The 20,529-nt window shown below is 36.2% G+C and overlaps 1 protein-coding gene across 1 annotated transcript in view; it reads left to right on the top strand.

Moving 5' to 3' along the window:
- The first annotated feature begins 15,525 nt into the window (after positions 1 to 15,525).
- LOC108677407 (hemicentin-2) overlaps positions 15,526 to 20,529 on the top strand; it is a 38,196-nt gene continuing 33,192 nt past the window's right edge. The window contains exon 1 of the mRNA XM_047882166.1: positions 15,526 to 15,667. Coding sequence (XP_047738122.1) covers positions 15,526 to 15,667 — 142 coding nt within the window. The remainder of the gene's footprint in view (positions 15,668 to 20,529) is intronic.

The following is a 20,529-nucleotide window of genomic DNA, read 5'->3' on the forward strand; positions in this document are numbered from 1 at the left end:
GAAGAAGCGCTGCAGTAGAAGTGTTCATCCAGCAGCTGTAGGAACAAGCGCTGCAGTAGAAGTGTTCATCCAGCAGCTATAGGAACAAGCGCTGCAGTAAAAGGGTTCATTCAGCAGCTGTAAGGACAAGCGCTGCAGTAGAAGGGTTCAATTCTGAGCAAAAGTTTGATTTACGAGCACAAATAACCGAGCCCAAGACCATAAAATGCGGATAATTTTTTAGGGAGACGGGGGAACTGTGAATTTTTTTCGAGCTTCAGTAAAAAGAAGGCTTGTTATGGTTTTTTTATTCATCTGTTTCCTTTGTTATTGATTTCGTCAGAAAATTGTGCGTTAGGTATAGAGGGTTAAGGGAAACCGAAGCTCGAGAACGATTTCCCGTTTATTGAAAAAGGACGAGTATTCTTATCATACAGTTCTGTTATATGGCGAATGATTAAGTCCATGTTGAGCGAATTTGCATACTTCATTTAAAGAGTTTAAAAAATTTAAACCAGCGCTGCCGTAAAATACCCTCGACAGCTCTGTGTTTCATAATGGCAACAATAACAACGAACTAGAAACAACTTTTTTGAGAGCTTTCGTTCTCATGCTCTCTTTCCAATGCAGATTTTTTTTCTACTATTGCAGATTTTTTATTTATCTATATCCCCTTAATTTGTGTTTATTATATAATTTCGATAGCGTATACTTCGCATAATCGTCATCGCCAGTCTAACAGAATAATGAATGTTCTAATTGTTAATTTACTTGTTCGTAAAGAACATGACACTATTCTTAATAATAATTATTCTATATCAGAATATTACTGATAAACAATGAATGTATCGTGATCCTGGTCGATGTGTGTAGGCTGGAGGTGCGTGACAGATCGCACGATATTTTACGACGCGCGCAGGTCACAGTAGCAGCTGAGGCAGCAGTCGCGCCCAGCTCACCAGTGGAAGGGTGAAATTGCTCAATGGCTACTCATGGTTATAGGCTTCGATCTTCGGTGTCTCAGGACAATGTCGTAGCAAGATTCATGGCTTAAAGAGAAAGGGCTTCAGCTCGACATATTTACGAGAAATTATTTGTAGTAAAAAAGTTCTCTGCCTAGAATGCATTTTCTTCGTAGAGAAATTGGTGCCCGTTTTAGCCTCATGCTCGAAATTGGACAGCAGTCAAAATTGTCTCCGTTATATGTTAGGCATATATTTGTATAAGTTTAAGTAGCTTAATGATAAGAATATAACATTTTGTATAAGTTTAAGTAGCTTAATGATAAGAATATAACATTGACTACTCATTCCCGAAATTATAACCTAACAAATAATAATAATTCCACAACCGGCGTATTTGCTGGTTTGCCACGTAACCTTCGGTGCCCAACGACAAAATTCTATAACATGTACAAAAAGTTAATATCGACGCGTATTATAACTAAAAAAATGACTTCCTACGAAAGGATTTTGTTTTACATCGTACTTCGTACAAGATTTCTCCCGTGCTACTCTCGCACTAAATTCGTTACTGAAACAGATTGCGCTCAAAGTTAAGGTCATCGCTCACGCCATTCACGTTTAATGTATGCGTCACGCCGTAATGTATGTCACGCGTTAATGTGTCACGGTTCATCCTTTTCTGGTCTCATAAGAGGTCTCTTGAACTAGGTCGTTAATGGCCGCTTGGTATACATACACCATTTCCGTACGTACAAGACCAACCTTCATGCAAATGATACCAGCCTTCAGCTGGCGTGCTTTTTTGAAGAGATTTTTTTCTGTATTTCTTTCCAGCATCAAAGTTTCATACTTGTATCGGTAAAAGAGTATCTGTGTAAGTGCGAAGATTTATGTTCCTATGATCACTTTAATATGCATACATATTTTAAAATTATGGATATTATCTTTCTGGGATTTTAAAACTAGTACTTCGAAAACTCATTTACGAAAAATATTGAACTTTACTAGTCACTAAGAAAAAGTATATCTGACTAAAATCTAAAACTCTCAGCGTTTTTTTAATCCATTCACCTTTGATAAATAGGAAGACTGTTTGCCTGATGACAAACACGCACACGTTGACCTGGCTGCCCTCTGTTTGAGGCAAACAGATGAGGTCAACAGAAGGCGTCAAGAGGCTCGAGAGGCACTCGATGTTACCTCGAGGAGATCGATCCTCAAAATACGGATCGTAATCATAAAATTCACGCCGTTCCTTGCGCTCGGCAAATAACATGTACCATGTTCGTATATTTTATCGCATGAGGAAAAATTAATCAAGATTTTCTGTCTCAGATGCCTAGAGTATGCATGATGTTATGGTATTTAAATACTTATTTCTATGTTGAGCGTTTGTGGAAAACTTAGGGTTTTAGTCCGTGGAAAATTTGGCCATGTAGATTGCCAAAAAGAATTGCCTGAAATTCATTATCTTGTGTTTTCTTATTCTATAAAGTAATATACAAAAATGCTCGGAGGTGGAAATATTCAATTGACAGAAATGAGTGGCTTTGCAGTAGCAGTTTATTTAACCAATGCATTCATCTGAAAAAGACGCATCATCTGATAAATTTAAAGCACAAGACAGCATCTGTTGGCAGGGAGTGATAAACAATCTGTAATTCTTGTCCACAATTGACCTACCTGTGCGCGTGTGCTGTCCAGCAGATGTGCCCCATCTGGCGCAGTGATAGCGCCGGGCATCGCGTGCCCAGCTAGGGCATCACTCGTGCCCATGGTGGTACAGTCAAGAGCTCTGTGTGCCCAGACAGGGCATCACTCGTGCCCATATGCTGGTACAGGCAAGAGCTCTGTGTGCCCAGACAGGGCATCACTCGTGCCCATGGTGGTACAGTCAAGAGCTCTGTGTGCCCAGACAGGGCATCACTCGTGCATATGGAAGGGTAGAGTGAGAAGCAGCACGAGGACACCACTTGTGATTTTCATGCAGGCGAACAAATCATTAAAATGGCTGAATAATTTTTAGCTATAGACGCTAGAATTGTTGACGGATGCTTGGTGAATAATACAGCAACATTTGTACGCAAGTCTAATTCTTGCAGAAAAACTATAGCTTGTTTGCATAAAGCTTATATAAACAAATATTCTTAGCGCTTATATCACCCGAATTGTTAGAGATGTTGTCCGTGAATATTGTCGGTGATAACTGCCCCGAATTTAAAAAAATTATGAGAACAAATTCGTTTGTTCTTACTTCATTTTTTTACCAACTATAATGGAAGTAAAATTTTTCGTGTATGGCAGGAACTGTCCACTGACAAACCAAAGTACCTGTATATAGATAAATGAAACAATCATGCTAACTTGTTGATATTTATTTCTCAGACTTAATTATATTTAAGACCAGAGGAACTGCGTACGCTTTTATTTCATCAATTATAATAACTCTTTATGTTTTCGTTTATTTCAAATTTACACTGCCATTTGGGAAATCAACATGTGTTTATATGAACAAATGTAGAAATGTTTTCATGTTCCTATTTTTATCGTTTTCGGTGGCTGGTTTTTAGATTTTGTCACAATTTAACCCATTTCGACTTCAGAGTTAATTGTGTTAGTTCGACACTTCGAGGGCACTGAAACTCGAAGTTAAACGTAATTTTTTAAAAATAATTAAATCTAATTTGATTCTAAAGTACAGTATTTTTGGCCGAGATCTCGCACTTTAGCTTCATTTCCGTAGAACGAAAAAGGAAGCGGTCAAGTCGAGCAGAACCGCAAGCATTACAGGGCCACCACAAAGTAGTACATTAGCGTAAGATCCACAAGACACGTGGCTAGTTACTGTCAAGTCTAACACTCATAACTCGAGGCAGGTAAAGAGAGCAAGTTAGGCTCGTCAAGTAGAGGTGCTTGAAGCAATCAAGTCTTACACGTGATTGCTTTTATATGCGTGCTTCGACAGCAAGAAACCGTAATACTCTACCTACGGCTCATTTCTGACACATAAATTTGAACGAAAACGAAGCATAGGTTGCTCTAGATTAGATTGGAATTATTTTAAAGAGTATTTTAAAGGCACGAGTGCATTTATAATTCTCGTACGATGGTCAGGATCAAGTCATATCTCGTAATACTACTTTAGCATCAGCTGCTCACGTGACTCGTAAACTGAGAGATATGAAGCTAATTTATGTTCACAACTTTATATTTCCTTTTTGACATGTATGACACTTTAGAAAGCGTATATTACTCAGCACCCATCATTATGCACAAAAATTTCAAGCTCATAATTAAAAGATTTTATTGCGCATAATTATTAAGTTTTCGGTGAAACTCTTGGAAATTCTTTAGAAGATAACAACCTATAATATCGTGAACAATCATAAAGTTAATTGAATCAGTATACCATCTTAGACACGAGTGGAGGCTCTCTGTGAGAAAATTTTCTTATAGAAAATTTTTGATGAGAAACTATATAATTTTAAGAAATCCCAAAAAAATCTAGCTAGAATTATCACAAAGTCACAAACGAGAAATGATGAATGAGTGACGAGAAGTGATGAATGGGTGACGAGAAGTGACGATAAGTGGTGATGACTGGGTGACGAGAAGTGAAGACTGGGTGACGAGAAGTGATGACTGAGTGACGAGAAGTGATGATTGGGTGATGAGAAGTGATGACTGGGTGACGAGAAGTGAAGATTGGGTGACGAAGAGTGATGACTGGGTGACAAGAAGTGACGACAAGGTGACTAGAAGTGATGATTAGGCGACGAGAAATGAAGACTGGGTGACAAAAAGTGAAGACTGTGACGAGAAGTGATGATTGGGTTATTGACAAGTGATGACTGGGGGACGAGAAGTGACGAAAAAGTGACGAGAAGTGATGATTGGGTGACAAGAAATGAAGACTGGGTGACGATAAGTGATGCTGGCTGCTGGATGACAAGAAGTGAAATTCTCATACAGGCTGGTTTGATAAAATTACTGAGGATGATTCACGGCAAATTTTTGTGTGCGTTTATTCCTGCAAAGTTACAACGGTTAATAAACCATACCAAAGCTCCATGAATTATTTATGATGCCTAAAGTAACGCCCACAATTAAAAAAACTACAATTCATTACAATTAATAATTGATGTAACAATAAGATGGATGTATTGGTGAGCTACATTATTTATTCGCGTCAGAGCCTTTTTACAACACTTCTCTTTAACTTCACTTCTTGTTTGTCTGTCTGTCTGCTACAAATCTTATAATCGAAATTTGACACACTTCTACTTATCCTATCGATCTGAAATTTTGCACATTTGCGTAAAGTTGCTGACAATGCAAGAATCAAATGATAAAATAAATGATTTTTAAAAATTAAATTTTTTTTTCAATATTAAAAAAATTGAAAAAATAATTTTGTCTGCTACAAATCTTATAACTGATATTTGACACACTTTTACCTGTCCAATTGATCTGAAATTTTGCACACTTGTGTGAAAACGGAGGCAATGCATGAATCAATTGACAAATAATTTTGAAAAAAATTTTATATATTAAAAAAAATTAATTTTTTTAATATTTGAAAATAAAATTAGAAATTCATTGTGCATCTGTAACATTGGAGACACAGGATTCTTTAGAAGTGTTGTTTTTAAAAAGTAATTTTTAAACGTATATTATTATTACAACACTTCTCTTTAACTTCACTTCTTGTCTGTCTGTCTGTCTGTCTGTCTGCTACAAATATTGTAATCGAAATTTAACACACTTCTACTTATCCTATCGATCTGAAATTTTGCATACTATTTTAAAGTTGGAGACAATGCATGAATCAAATGTCAAAATAAATGATTTAGAAAAAAAAAATTTCAATATTAAAAAAATTGAAAAAATAATTTCGTCAGCTACAAATCTTATAACTGATATTTGACACACTTTTACCTGTCTAATTGATCTGAAATTTTGCACACTTGTGTGAAGTCAGAGGCAAAACGTATATTTTTTTATTACAACACTTCTCTTTAACTTCACTTCTTGTTTGTCTGTTTGTCTGTCTGTCTGTCTGCTACAAATCTTGTAATCGAAATTTAACACACTTCTACTTATCCTATCGATCTGAAATTTTGCATACTTGTTTAAAGTTGGAGACAATGCATGAATCAAATGCCAAAATAAATGATTTTAAAAAGTAAAATTTTTTTTTCAAAATTAAAAAATTGAAAAAATAATTTTGTCAGCTACAAATCTTATAACTGACATTTGACACACTTTTACGTGTCTAATTGATCTGAAATTTTGCACACTTGTGTAAAATCAGAGTCAATGCATGAATCAATTAACAGAATAAATAATTTTGAAAAAATTCATATATTAAAAAAAATTATATATATTAAAAAATTGAAAAGTAAATTTTTTTAATTTTCGAAAATTAGATGAGAAATTCATTGTACATCTGTAAGCTTGGAGATACTGAATTCTTTGGAAGTGTTGTCTTTAAAAAGTAATTTTTAAACGTATATTATTTAAAATTCAGCATAAAATTAATTTTTAACGATATTCAGACGTAAAATTTTTTGAGAAAGGTAGAATTTAATATTAGTAATAAAGGTCAGTTTTATCTAAAATATTTTAGAAAATCACGCTACTTATGACTGCCAATTAATAATTTTAGCAAATAAAAAATTGCTTTGATTGTAAAAATAATATACGTTTAAAATGTACTTTTTAAAGACAACACTTCTAGAGAAGTCAGTGTATCCGATTTGACACACGGACAATGAATTCCTAATTTTTCATATAATTTATTATTTTTAGTCTCAAAGAATCCGTAATCGTTATTTCATGAACAATCAATACAATTGCAAAATGGATAGATAAATGTCCTTAGTATCAGATGATAGTGAAGAAGCTAGTAAATAGAAGAAGGATCTTGTACAACAGGGTGAGCCCAGTGCGCTGAGGTTAGCGCTAGCGACGTATCATGTTTACCAATTCTAATGCCATCAAGCCATCGGCACGCTAGACCATATATTAGCTCGTGGCGTCTGAACTGCGCGACGTCTCAACTTCTGGGAATTATCTTTAGAATACGGAGCCCAGTATAATGAGCAGATTTCCTTCTTTTGACTATTTAAAAACATGCGTTTAGAAAATTACTTTCTAAGCAGCCACTTCTAAAGAGGCCGGTGTCTCCGATGTTACATATGAACAATGAACTTCTTATTTTATCTTTATTTAAATATTAAAAAAAATAATATTTAAATTTTTTTAATTATTTTTTTATTGTCATTTGATTCATGCATTGCCTCCGACTTTACGCAAGTGTGCAAAATTTCAGATCGATTGGACGAGTAGAAATGAGTTGAATATCAATTATAAGATTTGTAGGAGATAAAATCGTTTTAAAAATTTATTAAATTAAAAATTTTTTAATTTTTAAAATTATAAATTCTGTCAATTGATTCATGCGTTGTCTCCAACTTTACGCAAGTGTGCAAAATTTTATATCGATTGGAGAGGTAGAAGTGTGTTAAAAATCGATTATAAGATTTGTAGCAGACAGACAGACAGACAGACAGACAGACAAACAAACAAACAAACAAGAAATGAAGTTAAAGAGAAGTGTTGTAATAATTAAAGAAAATTAGGCGATGAAAAATCTGTTTCAATCTTTTCCAACAAAGAAATTTTGAACACTAATTAATCAGACAAAAGTTATATGTTTGTATTAGAATATAATATTTCTCACTTGAAAAGAAAAGTTCATCGACGTCATTTTTGAATCACCGTAACGTCTGCCATTTCCAAACGCATCTAATTCCCTCAGTCCAAATATCCTGCAATTCGCGGAGTCAGCCCTCAAATGCGGCAACCGGAGCCTCCAGCCACCCAATATTAAAGACAGTTTAATTAAGTCTAAGACAAAGATAGAACTCATGTTTTTATTCAATTTAAAGGAAAGCTTTCGAGGTCCTTTGCAGAATACATAAGCGATATCGACGATCAATCGAGGGCGCTTCTTACTCTCTTTGTTTTTAAAGGTGAGAGCAGCTTCGAGGTTGGAAACAGTGACAAAGTTGGTTGAAATTTATTGAATTTTAAGAAAATTTCATCGAGGGCTAGCGAGCATTTTTTTTTTAACTTTGCTATATAAAAGCAGCGTAAAATATGTGGATCATAGAAGAAGTACTTAATGTGGTAATTTTGAAACTATGGAATTTTGAAGAAACCACGATTAACAGTGCTTTACTACTCAGTGTGTGCTTTTTTAACAGTGTTTTTTCAAAATTTCTTCAATCACAAAAATTAATTCAATGCATCCAAAAGCTCCCACAATGACGGCTCGTGAATGTAGTATTACAAAATGCAAATAAAAACACGAGGATATTGGTAGGTTGAAAATATAGAAAAAAGTTGTTAGTTCTCCATGTTAATGAAAATTAACTTATAAGAAAATAATCTGAATAAATTTCAGTCGTAAGAGAAAAAATACCACGGCCAAAAATATCTCGGACTCATAACAAGTCTATTAGCCTGCGCGCCGAAGCAACTAAACATGAGCCAAATCATGAGACTTTTGAGTTCGTGAGTTTTGTGTTTTGAAAAATAGCACAAGAGCTCAGCAAACAGGTTGTTTACGTGTCAGAGTGAGCGCTACCACCAGAGCGCAATGGAGGCACGCAAAGAATCAGACGTTAAAATTACCATCAAAGCGATCCGTGGCCTTATACACATGTGGATCGAGTGATATTCCTGTGATACAGAGATCACTCCTGTGATACAGAGATCACTGCTGTGATACAGAGATCACTGCTGTGATACAGAGACCACTGCTGTGNGCTCCATAAGTAGACAGGGGATGGAGTGGTGCAGAGATCACTCCATAAGTAGACAGGGGATGGAGTGGTGCAGAGATCGCTCCATAAGTAGACAGGGGATGGAGTGGTACAGAGATCACTCCACAAGTAGACAGAGGATGGAACAGGGAGTTTTGGCAAGGTGAATGCAGTCAATGGAGACGAACAACAAGTAATTATAATTCAAATAATCACGTGAGAAATAAAACAGTAATCAAAAATGAACATTTTTGAGCTAGCAGCAAAAAATTTTGTTTTGTTCTTCGAGGTCATTGCAAGTATGAAAATAAACCAAGTAAAGTAAGTGCATCGATTAAAAAGTAAAGTAAGTTCATCGATGCATAAAAATGCATCGATTTTTGGAATCAAGCGACCCGTAACACCAGCGGGTGCGCATTCGTCACGCTTATGATGGATCGCGATATCGACGACTTCTCGGGTCAATCCTTGTGACGACGAAGGCATCAAGTCACCGCCTCTGCCGGGCTGCTTGTCGATATTGGCTGACCAAGATAGCTTTGGTCAGGAATAGCTGGCAGGCCGATAAGCCATGTATGGCTGGCCGATAAGCCATGTATGGATGGCCGATAAGCTATGTTTAGCTGGTCGATAAACGATTGCCTACAGCGTTTGTTACTGCTTTGACAAGACAAATGCAGTTAAGAAAGAGTGGCTTGATCATGTATGGCATAGTTTGGCAGCCGAGAAAGGTTCTTCGTGTAATGATGAAACTAAGTCTTAATCTCATGTGGATGAGATTAAATAATTCACGAGTATTTAATGTTTGACGACAAGGATTGAATGGGCACCGATAAGGGATGATTGGGAGCCAATAATTTTATAAGTAATGGATACCTGGGTTTCGATAAGTAATGACTGGGTGAAGATCATGGATAAATGAATTGCCGATAAGTCGATAAATACACTGGGAGCCGATAAGTACGAACTGGATACCGATAAGTGTAGGCTGGATAACTATAAGTGGAGTAGGCTGGGTGCCGATAAGTAAAGGCTCAATGACGATAAGTAGAGCATGGAGGCTGGGTGCCGATAAAGACCATGGCTGGGAGGTGCCCGATAAGCCGTTCATTGTGCCGTGCCAGCGCACGCCAAACATTTCAGCTGCGAGTCGCAATCGCTTGCCTCAGGGGAGGCGGAGGCTCACGTTAGTCTTGGAGAACGAACAAAGAAAGGAATTGCAAGCAGCCCGTAATATGTGCCTAGGGAAATTACTAAGTTAGTCTGCTTAGCTACACTGTTGGGCCAGGAACTTAGAACCAATCGCTCACTTGACTGTTTTTGAGGCCATTGAGTTTCAGACGCTAACACTCGCACACGTAATAAAGTGCGAGCTGATAAAATCGGGAATTTGATACGAGTTGTTTGGGCGAGTTGAATAAAGGGCAAGTTGAATAAAGGGATCTCAATTTTGGTGGATCATGAATAAGAAAGTGAGCTTTGACCAGATGGTACTAAACTACATAAGCTAATGCGCTGAGGTAACAGTACATTTACGTTGCGATTGGAAGTACATGTTTTTTCATTTTGAATCCTATAAATCTGTACTGTGAATAATTTTCTTTGCATTTCAATAACGCAGAAAAAATTAGTTATAAGTCAAAGAAGAAGAGGTCAATATGCATACCAAACATTCAAGAATATAATTCAAGTCTCGAGAGATTAAAAATATAAATGAGAGCTTAAAATAGATGCATGAGGTGTTAAACAAGTGCCACGTTTTTACAGTACTATGCGCCTTGTTATTAATACTTTATCTAACACATCCTGCTTTGTTCACCACTAAGTTGGCATTCCTTGTAGTCCGATACTCGCACCCAGTGCCGATAATGAGATCATCGATCGCTTGTTGTCCTGAAAATTCTTCTGGAATATTCAAGCTGCCAGACCGAGGCCATATTTCCCGCGAGGTATGGTGTGAGGTTGCCAATAAATGAATTGATTTATATACGAAATTGTTACGTCACGGAAAGTAATATTGTAATCATGGCGATTTGGAGTTGGTTAATGAATTGAATGCTGAGGTCACTCATTCTTAGCAACTCATTCCCATAAAGGAGAAAAATCATTGGCTCTAGGAACACGCATGGAAATTTTTTTCGCAAAAAAGTAAGATTATCAAAATCTCCAATAAGAGACTGCATGCAACTCACTCAGGTGGTGATAATCACGCACGACAGAGAACATCCAATACACCACACCGACTACAAACCAAGAGGTCGATGCAATTCACAATGATACAGGACGGCATCAACGACCCTGCCGCTGATTGCTCTCGCTCCGGACCAAATTATAGTCCGTCCTGTGAGCTAAGGGAGTGTTGGTAATATTTGGGAGCTGCATGTGTAGACGAGACTAGCCTGTCAAATGAGGTTTTACGAAGTGACGAAAAGCATATTATAAATGTGAGTGAAGAAACATGAAACTAGTATACAAAAAATAGGAAGAGAGCTTATTGAAGGGTGAAAAAATAATCGGGATTCTAACGCACTTGGTGTACAAGCTATGATGCTAGACACGAGAGTGCAGAACTTAATTATTGCCAGAGAAGGAACAGGATTGCACTTTCGAGGTGCAGGGAAGAGAAATGCTCTCATCTTACGCACCGTGAATTACAAGAGGGAGCGGAAAGATTGCTTTTTTAATTAGTGGTAATGATATTTATGATATTTATCATCTTCGGCGAAGAAAAATGAGACAGTATCGTCAATGACGCTGTAGGTAAAACTGTCGGTAAATATTATAAGATAATTATTCAAGGAGGTTACGCAAGAAATTTCCTAAAATATTTATTAAAATTTAGGGTATCTAAAAATAATACCATAAAAGATTCCAGCCAATAGAGGTGAAGTTTAGCCTATCGAAGAAAGACCGTTAACGACATTAGAAAAGTACTTCATCATAATAAAGTTAACGTTGTAATAACGTTTGCATAAATGTTCAGTCTAAACTTTATGAAAACGGAAAAGTAAATTCTAAATAGTCGAGATTAACAAATTCGAAGTGCGCAATCTGATCAAATATATTTATAAAAATAACTATTAAATCCTGTGAAACATGACTGAAAGTTGACGCATATTGCCCACCGGAGTACATGATGGACTTTTTTCCAAGAATTTTCGCAGAACTGCTTATTGCCATTTTCATTTAGGCTAAGATGCCAGCTAAAATGAAGAGACAGACAAGCTGCTTTCGGCCTTCCATATTAATTGTCCGACTGTTTGTTGGGTGCTTTTGAAGACGGACTCAAGAAAGCCTTCTCACTTTCTCTCAAGGCGAAAATAATATAGAAGGCTGAGAGGAGTCCATACTCTTCTAATTATGAGTCGCTCTCAGAGTATTCTGGAAAAAACACGTGCAAAACATCATAATATAAGGCGGAATTACACGAACAGTTATAGAACGTGTGTTTATTGCTTTCGTTTTTCATCTGGGTGAAGATAGAGTTGCAATTTGCAGCAAATGAAGGCTTTTTTGTGCCTCTTTTGACAGCGGATTTTAATTATCAATTGAGAAATGTAATTACAAATCATGAAATAGTTCCATTATGGATCACTTATTATTCGACAACACGGAACACATGGTGTAAAAAAACAGTTATCTTCCTTTGTACTACCGTCATTTGATCATTCTCATCGTTATAAACCCGCACGACAAATTCAGACTTTTTCAAAGTCCGCAAGGGCCCCTTTGATGTGAATCCGAAACGAACTAAGTAGCTACAAGGAAAGCTACTCATAAGCGAGTTGAATGAAGTGCTGCCCTTCAGCAGTAAGCAAGAATCTAATTATAAGCGAGGGATATGACCTACTGACTCTCGGCACTAAACAGGAAAAATATTAAAATGTTTTGCGCAATCTTAACAAATTCCTATCTCATCCAAAACATGTGTCATGAATTAATGTAAATTACATCGCAAAATGAAAAAACGAAAAACCACAATTCCACCCACTGTTTATTTTAAAAAATACGTTGGCAGTCCCGGAATAGGGCATTAAATTTTTTAGTAAACAACCAATATTTGTTGTAGAAATGAATATCGAACAAAAAATAAATTTCGCTTATCGTACAAAATAAATATTTTTTACTCTAATCCTTTACATTTCATCTGGCTATGAAAATAGCATTTTGGCATTGACATGAGTTCATAATTGACGTTCCTTATGCCTCGAGCAACTTCAATTTCCTTTTTATTTACAAGACCAGAAAACATCAAACAATTTCCGTTGATATGCGACTCTTGTGGTCTCTCATATGAACCTTGCAGATTCTGCTGAAGTAAAAAGCGAGGCTAGCGAGGTAAATTCCACGGGAAAACGCTCCATGTTCCAGAGGAATTCGGCGTACACAGCTGGACTCTGTTTATTGGTCATGGGTTCTTCATATCTTTCTCCATATATCTGTTTTATTGCTCTCTGAGCTCTACTTCACCCATTCGTTTCATTAATTACGGGTTCGGTGCTGAAGTCTGAGCTTTTGAAGTGTTTATGAGAGACTACCTCACCTTCCCGAGGTCAATTTTAATGAAGTTCAAAAGCTTTTTTTTCATCTCAAATGCTTTTAACGTTCGTTCTCCAATTTCGTCGAAATAAATTCACTTTTCGACAGCGAAAATCTTGCATGCACTCCATGGGGTTTTCCATTTTGAATAGTTTTCGGGCATTTCTTTTATAAAGAAAAGAGAAATCTTGAAAAATACGAGCGATATCGACAGTTGCAAAGGTTTTTATTTTGAAATCCGTCTGTATTGAATTGGTATTCCAAAACTATTCTCACTTGGCTTAAAACGCATACGTCTGTCATATATGATTCAATTATGTCAAATTACCAAAAATACCGCGAAGGAATAATTTTGTAGTTGCATATAAAAATGTTGTGAATTATGTTACGAGAGCATATTTATTTATATTAATTAATTATATAACCTTAGCTATAATTTAATAACCCTAAAAATGTTGTTAGCTGGAGTTTAATCATATATTAAAAATATACCAAATAGTGATGAGCAATTATGATTCACTCGAAAGTTTTGCCCAGTTAATTCAAACAAGAATAAATCAACATTCATTTATGAGTTCGTTCCGCAAGAATAAATTAAAACTAAACAATTTGATGAGAGGGAATATAGTTAAATACTGGTTGTGACATCCGTGGACTTTTTCATCCAGTTATTGGACTTTATTTTCCAGTTACCTGAGAAGCTTTTCCGAATAAAATAAAGAAAAAATAAAAATAAAAACGAAAACTATGCGACCAGCGATAGCCAAAATGAAAAATTTTTTAATACCGGAATAACAGTCTCGATCCACTGTTGTCAACGCTCAGCCATAAATTTATTATGAATTCTTCGACAGAAAAGGATCTAAATCAGTGAATGTGGTGCTGGTGGAGAGGAGGAAGCTTTGACCAAAGTAACACGGAATATTTTGCACTTCAGTCGACGGGCGACGGTCGGGGAAAGAGGTTGTGTTGGTTGCTCGCTCCTGCGATCGTGTGAGAGTCACGTCCTGTGTTTAAAATTCCATCACAATGGCTTCATAAAGAAGTTTTTCATTGTTCAAAATAAACGCGGAAGGGAATTATGAATAAGAACATTATGAATATCAATTACTCAAGCATGCTATCGAAAATAAATGGTTAAAAAACAAAAGTATTATTGGAAAATTAAACAATATTTTTTTTGCAAATCTTAGCAACTTCTACGACAAATATTTTCCTTCTCGTTGCATATTTATGCGCTGCGGAAGTAAGGATAACATTGAAATTAACATGTAAATGAGTTAATATGTGACCATATATAAAGTGAACAAGCCAAGTTCCCCCTTGCATCTTAAGTTTGACGAAAGTCTTACGGCTTTCAATACTTTTTGCGCCTAAAATAATTGTAAAGTACACGCGTCGCGGGAAAACGCAAGTTCTGTAATAAAACTGATCAAGTTTGAAGACTTGAGAACTGCCGTCCTCGTCTAGGAACGAACTTTGCGAGCCACTATGGCGTTACTGGGAAACTTTCTGAACTTGCATGTGACGGCACTCATTTTTTCTCTGTAATACTTTTTTTCAATTCTGCGGCCCAGCCTAAGCCTGTCCTCACAAACTATAAAACTTGACCAGCCAAGCTTTGGCGACTACGGCACAACTTTTCAATAGAAGTTCAAGGAAAAACGTGCACTTAATTTGCAGGAGAAAACGTGAAGGAAGCAACGTAGCTATTTTATTTTACTTTCGGAGTGGCCGAAACTGAAAGATCAGCAGATTGAATGCGCCTGAATACAATCGCTTTTTTTTACATTATTATACACTTTTCAAATAGAGATTCTTCTCTAAATTTAGTTCTGGTTTATCTTTAAATGCGTGAAGACGATGTGTGTAGAAATCTTCATGCATGAATTTGCGTTGATATGCAGAAACATTCATATATATTCTTTTTATAATAGTTTGTTCAGATATTAGAACCCGATATGAAAGACTACACGAATGCAAAAATTTGAAACCATAATTATTCGGTTCATTATCAGCAGAACTTGTAACTTGAATTGGTTTCGGGTAATTTGTTGAAAAAAGCTCTTAAAAAAGCTCTTAATTGAAATGATGAACCTAACGCAAATAGTACCATGACAAGTTGACAATAACCAATTGATAATTTCAAACTTGACTAAAACAATGATCTGATTACAGTGATAATTACAACTTTGATTCCAATAAGCCTAATGGAAATGCTGCCAGTGGATGAGGTATCAAGATCAGCGTACCGACGCGTCAAGTCCCTCGTCCTATTGCTTGTCTGTGCGCTTGTTGGCGTGGCGGCCACTCGCATATCTCGGCCGACCAGCCCCAGCGGACTAGAACAGAGTGAGTACATTCATTTTTTCGATTAACAATTCAATTCGAGTTATATTATTCGTGGATATACTTGTTACGACTAAACTGTCGGTAAATTAAAACTGAACTAACTAAACTAATTTCTAACGGAAAAAGAGAAGTGTATTTTTTCACATATATTATGAGGCACTCGTTTTGAAAAATATTGAAGACAGCCTATAAACTCTTGATTATATGGAGGTGTAAAAAAGGAGATGCGAGGCTTTAGCGAATTTGATGAATTATCTTTTCACGACGCGGTGCTGTGCATATAAGCCTTTTGATGACCTGCCTTAGTCCTGTCTTAATCTCGCTTCTATCCTATCATTATCCTGCTTAAGCCCAAACAAGCTCCCAGGGATGGCGGTTCTTCGGCGAAAGGAAGAGATGCGTAAATCTTGAATAGGATATGACTGGGGAAAGTATAATATGAATATAAATTAATATTTATTTTAAATAATAACCAATATATTTTTTAATATTTTCAGTCTATAGATAATAAATAATATATTAAATAATTATATTTTAAATATCTTAAGGAATAGTATTTTTCACGTCGTTGATTGTTGTTGGAGTATAGGCCGGTTTTATTCTCGTATTAATGGTTCGTGTGAAGTCCGAATGATACGACCGTTCTCCTGATGGATGAGACTCCTATTGAACCGCTCGAGCGAAATGAATGTTTTAAAGTTATGGTGAAATCAAATACAACTAGCAAAAATTTTTGCTCATTTTATTTAATGATAATAGTTTTATTGTTTCTAACAAGAATACAGAAGTTAATGAACAAATTAGCCGAGTCAAGTCCTAGCTTGCCTTCAGGACGCTGGGCGAGATCCTGTGTTATCCTACCTCATAATCCTGCAATGACTCGCAGCTCTGCCTCGACTGGAGCTCAAAAGTGGAGGCAAGAGCCGTAGGCTAGATACGCATACGCGCTAAGCGCTCATAATCCGAAGAAAGACTTTCTAATGCTGAGTTTTATCTTAAAAAATATAACACAGTACTCACTGCAGTGAGTGACAAAGAGCGCATTTTCTCGTCGACGAAAACGTGGTCAGGTACGGACGGACGGACAGACAGACAGACGGACATGACGAGCACAATAGCGCCTTTTTTCCATAAATGAAAAAATGCGCTAAAAAAATTAAAATTTGAAGCGCAAATCATTATTTTAACTACAGACAGATAATAACTTTATAAACTTGGGAAGTTATTTGAATTCTAACATCAATTAAAAGAATACTTATAAAAATGAATTTAAGTACATTCTATCAATCACATAGTAATCTTCAACTGTATTTGTAACCGGTTAGGATCAAATTATTTAAATCGAATGTTTCCGGTCTTAAAACTCGTTTCATAATTTTAGTCACGGCTTTTTCGTAAGAACAATTAAAAATGTATGGAATTCGTATGGAAACAATTAAAATTCCAGATGTATGCCAAGCACATTTCTGGAGTCTAAACTCTAGAAAATTTCCCAAAATGCCGTTCGAGTTCACGATTAAAACAAATTTAAATAAAATTTCCTAAAAAACAGTCTGCGGCAAATAATAAACTTTTCAATGTAGAATATTCTTCATTCACCGGTACGGGAAAAATTTCTTGGGATATCAAATCCGACCGAAAGCAAGAAAATTCTGTTGTTTGGTTTAAAAACTGAACCTAAGTTTTAAAACATTCTTGAGTTTAGAAACCAAATCCGTCCAGACATGAAATCCAGCATTTTTTAAGTAAAAATGTTCAGTTTCGTGCCACACTGGAGTAAAAATGGCGCGTTGAAAGGACTCTAAATCTCGGAAACTGTTTTTTGGACGACTACTGACAGTTCCGGACATGAGGGTTCCGGAAAAATGAACTGAGCCAGGACTTGAATTTCTATTCTTAACCTTCGCTAGTGTTAGGAAGCATGGACCTAACGTCTCTTTCTGAAACTTGGTAAATTTTGAGTAAGAACAAGTATATAATTAAAGCAAATTGGAGATGGAATTTTGTATAAATTTGAGTGAAGTGGCTGTACTTCATTAAGAAATATTGTTTTCCATTTTAAATTTAGGCATCGGGAAAAAAAGACCTTGCCTGGTAAGGAAATTTGTTTTTAACTACTAATTTGGTGTTATTAGTTGCCTGCACTCCAGGCAGTTGTCAAGAATTCGTAAAAACCTCGATTTTGGCGCGCTGGCCACGAAATAATTTTTTTTAGAAGAAACGCGTTCACGCAGCACCAAGACATACGTCACGCTAACCTACGGTTGATGTCATCTGATGTCTAGTTTTCGCTCCTCAGAAATTCTGGGGATATATCGCTAACGAACTGAACATGACTAAGACGCATAAAACTATGAATTGTTTAAAATATGCATAAACTATTTCTTTCCTTAAATGAAGAAAAAATTTAATATCTCCTGAGGCAATTTCTACGTCTTAAAATTAAAAGGACACTGCCTGGAAATGTTATTCATCGCTGAATTACTGAAAAAGTTAATACTGTTAATTTGGTCGCTGATAGGGCGAATGAAATTATGGTGCGGCTGTCAGCAACTATACTTACATTTGTTAGGCTAAAAGCGATCTAGCTACAAATTTCGACTGCAAGTGACATAGCTGAGCAAACAAACTTAGCCACTAAAATAAACGACCAATTAAGTTATATTGGTCATATGACAAAAATAAGTTAAATGTACAAAAAATTGCATGAGTAACTTATATAAGTAAATTTAACTTATATAAGATAGTAATAAAATTTTTGGCATAGAATGAATAACTTTGATGTTAAATAATTTGCAATGGCAGGAAAACCCTTCGTAAATCCAAGCTACCTTGTTAATTGAAAAATTTCCTCATGGGTGCCGTAAACATGCGAGCTAAAAGGCACGCAGAAGTAAAGGGCGTTCCTTAATTACGCCAAGAATTCGGCTAAATTTGCGATGCCAGGATAGCAGCGAAGCTTCGTGGGATGACAGCCTAATTATCAACACAAAGCGCTCCGCTAAACTTTTGTAGGGAAATTTGCTTGCTTGTATAATTATCATTTCACTTTTGTATTCTGTTGCTCATTAAAATCAAATAAAAACACTGATTGCACTGTTCAGGAAAGTTTTAGAGGCTGTAAAAGTTAACAATATTTTCGTGATTTTTTAAATTGGTTTATATTTTTGTAATTGAAAAATAGGAATTTTTAAATACTTAATAATATGTCAAAACATCACAAAAAAGCAGTAAATCAAAGTATATCCTCATCTGCTGACGGAAATAAAAAAATATAACTCAGTACTCACTGCAGTGAGTTACAGAGAGCGCATTTTCTCGTCGACGAAAACATGAAGTCACGGACAGACAGACAGACAGACAGACAGACGGACATGGCGAGCACAATAGTGCTTTTTTTCCGTAAATGAGAAAATGCGCTAATAACAGTATAATAATAATAGGAGTAAATTTTACGCGGAGTAAAAATGCATCAATTGAATATAAGATCAATGGCAGCCCGCAAACCGTTACAACAAGTTTTGAATATCTATCCTGAAACCAAAAGCTCTCAACATTATATTTTGGAACTTTCGAGCTCCTGAAAAGTTGAGTCGCTAAACACTCATCTAGCGCCAAGACGCATAGTGTGCCGTGGATCTCTGTAACAGACGCGCCATTTTTCACGACACAAAGTCAATGTATTAATTAATATTATAGCAAAAATGTCCTTCAACTAAGCGGTATGGTCATCAGGCATGCATGCATAATATAGTTAGACGTCGCTTTGTGGCATCTCTTTTAATGAAAGTTGAGATCTTTTATCACTCTGAAGGAACGCTGCAGTTTACCTACAAGATTATAGTTGCGTAGCGCCTGACTGCAACGCCGTCATTAACCTTCGCAATGGAAATGTTGGCGGGACGTAGAAAAATGAGATGCCATTTCCGACTCCGGCTTAAGTCTCTTCTATGCAATTGAATTCTGCCAGCATTCAAGGCCGGCAGAAAAACGAAATGTTTTTCAGCTGTGCGGAATGAAGACGAGATGCGAGGTATTCCAGAGGCGGCATGCTTGAGATGACTTGAGTTCTTCAAGGAAATTCTGGACTCGACGTCTTCACAAGAAACTGAATTGAGATCTCGGAAAGTGGCACGCGCTCCCCACAACTGAACATTCTTCTTTGCGGGAACCTTCAGTGGGAGGAGCAGTTAAATTCCGTCCAATACGTGTTCGATGCACGTAAAATATCGGACACGCAAATAAATGAAAAAATTAAATATATTTTTTTTAATTGCAAGCTCAAGTGTTCTGGATGTCATGCAAGAAAGCATACAGAATATGTCTCAATAAATCGTGATCATTATACAGGATTCTATTCCTCTAAGACGAAATAAATATAATTATTTATCCAACATCAAATAAGATGTACAATTAACGAACACAGCTTGCTTATCTTGCAGCTGACGATCATAAATCTATTAAAAACTACCTACGTATAAAGAGCATTTAATCAGTTAGGCAATTTCTCGAGTTAATTAGTCTCTGGCTTGCAGATTGTCGTAACTTAATTGGTTATTCACTGCACAGGAATGCAAGCAACAACAGGTTCAGTTATAGTGTACATGAATAAATACAGCTAAGCAAAATGTCTGCGCTTGAAATGTACCTTTTAGATACCTGATGACGGCAAATAAACTTTTGAATTCCAATTTCTGACAGGTGCAATGCTCTTTCAACCTACACTTAGAGATTCCTGATCAGCATTCAGTAGCAGCTAGTTTTAGTTGAATTCCATTCAAAACGCGTCCGATTCAAGTTAACTATATGAGACTTGATCATTCACAACGTGAATAACAAAACCCATTCTGTACAACGAACAA

The sequence above is a fragment of the Hyalella azteca genome, unplaced genomic scaffold (genome assembly GCF_000764305.2).
Source record: "Hyalella azteca isolate HAZT.00-mixed unplaced genomic scaffold, Hazt_2.0.2 contig9815, whole genome shotgun sequence".
In the NCBI taxonomy this organism is placed as follows: domain Eukaryota; kingdom Metazoa; phylum Arthropoda; class Malacostraca; order Amphipoda; family Hyalellidae; genus Hyalella; species Hyalella azteca.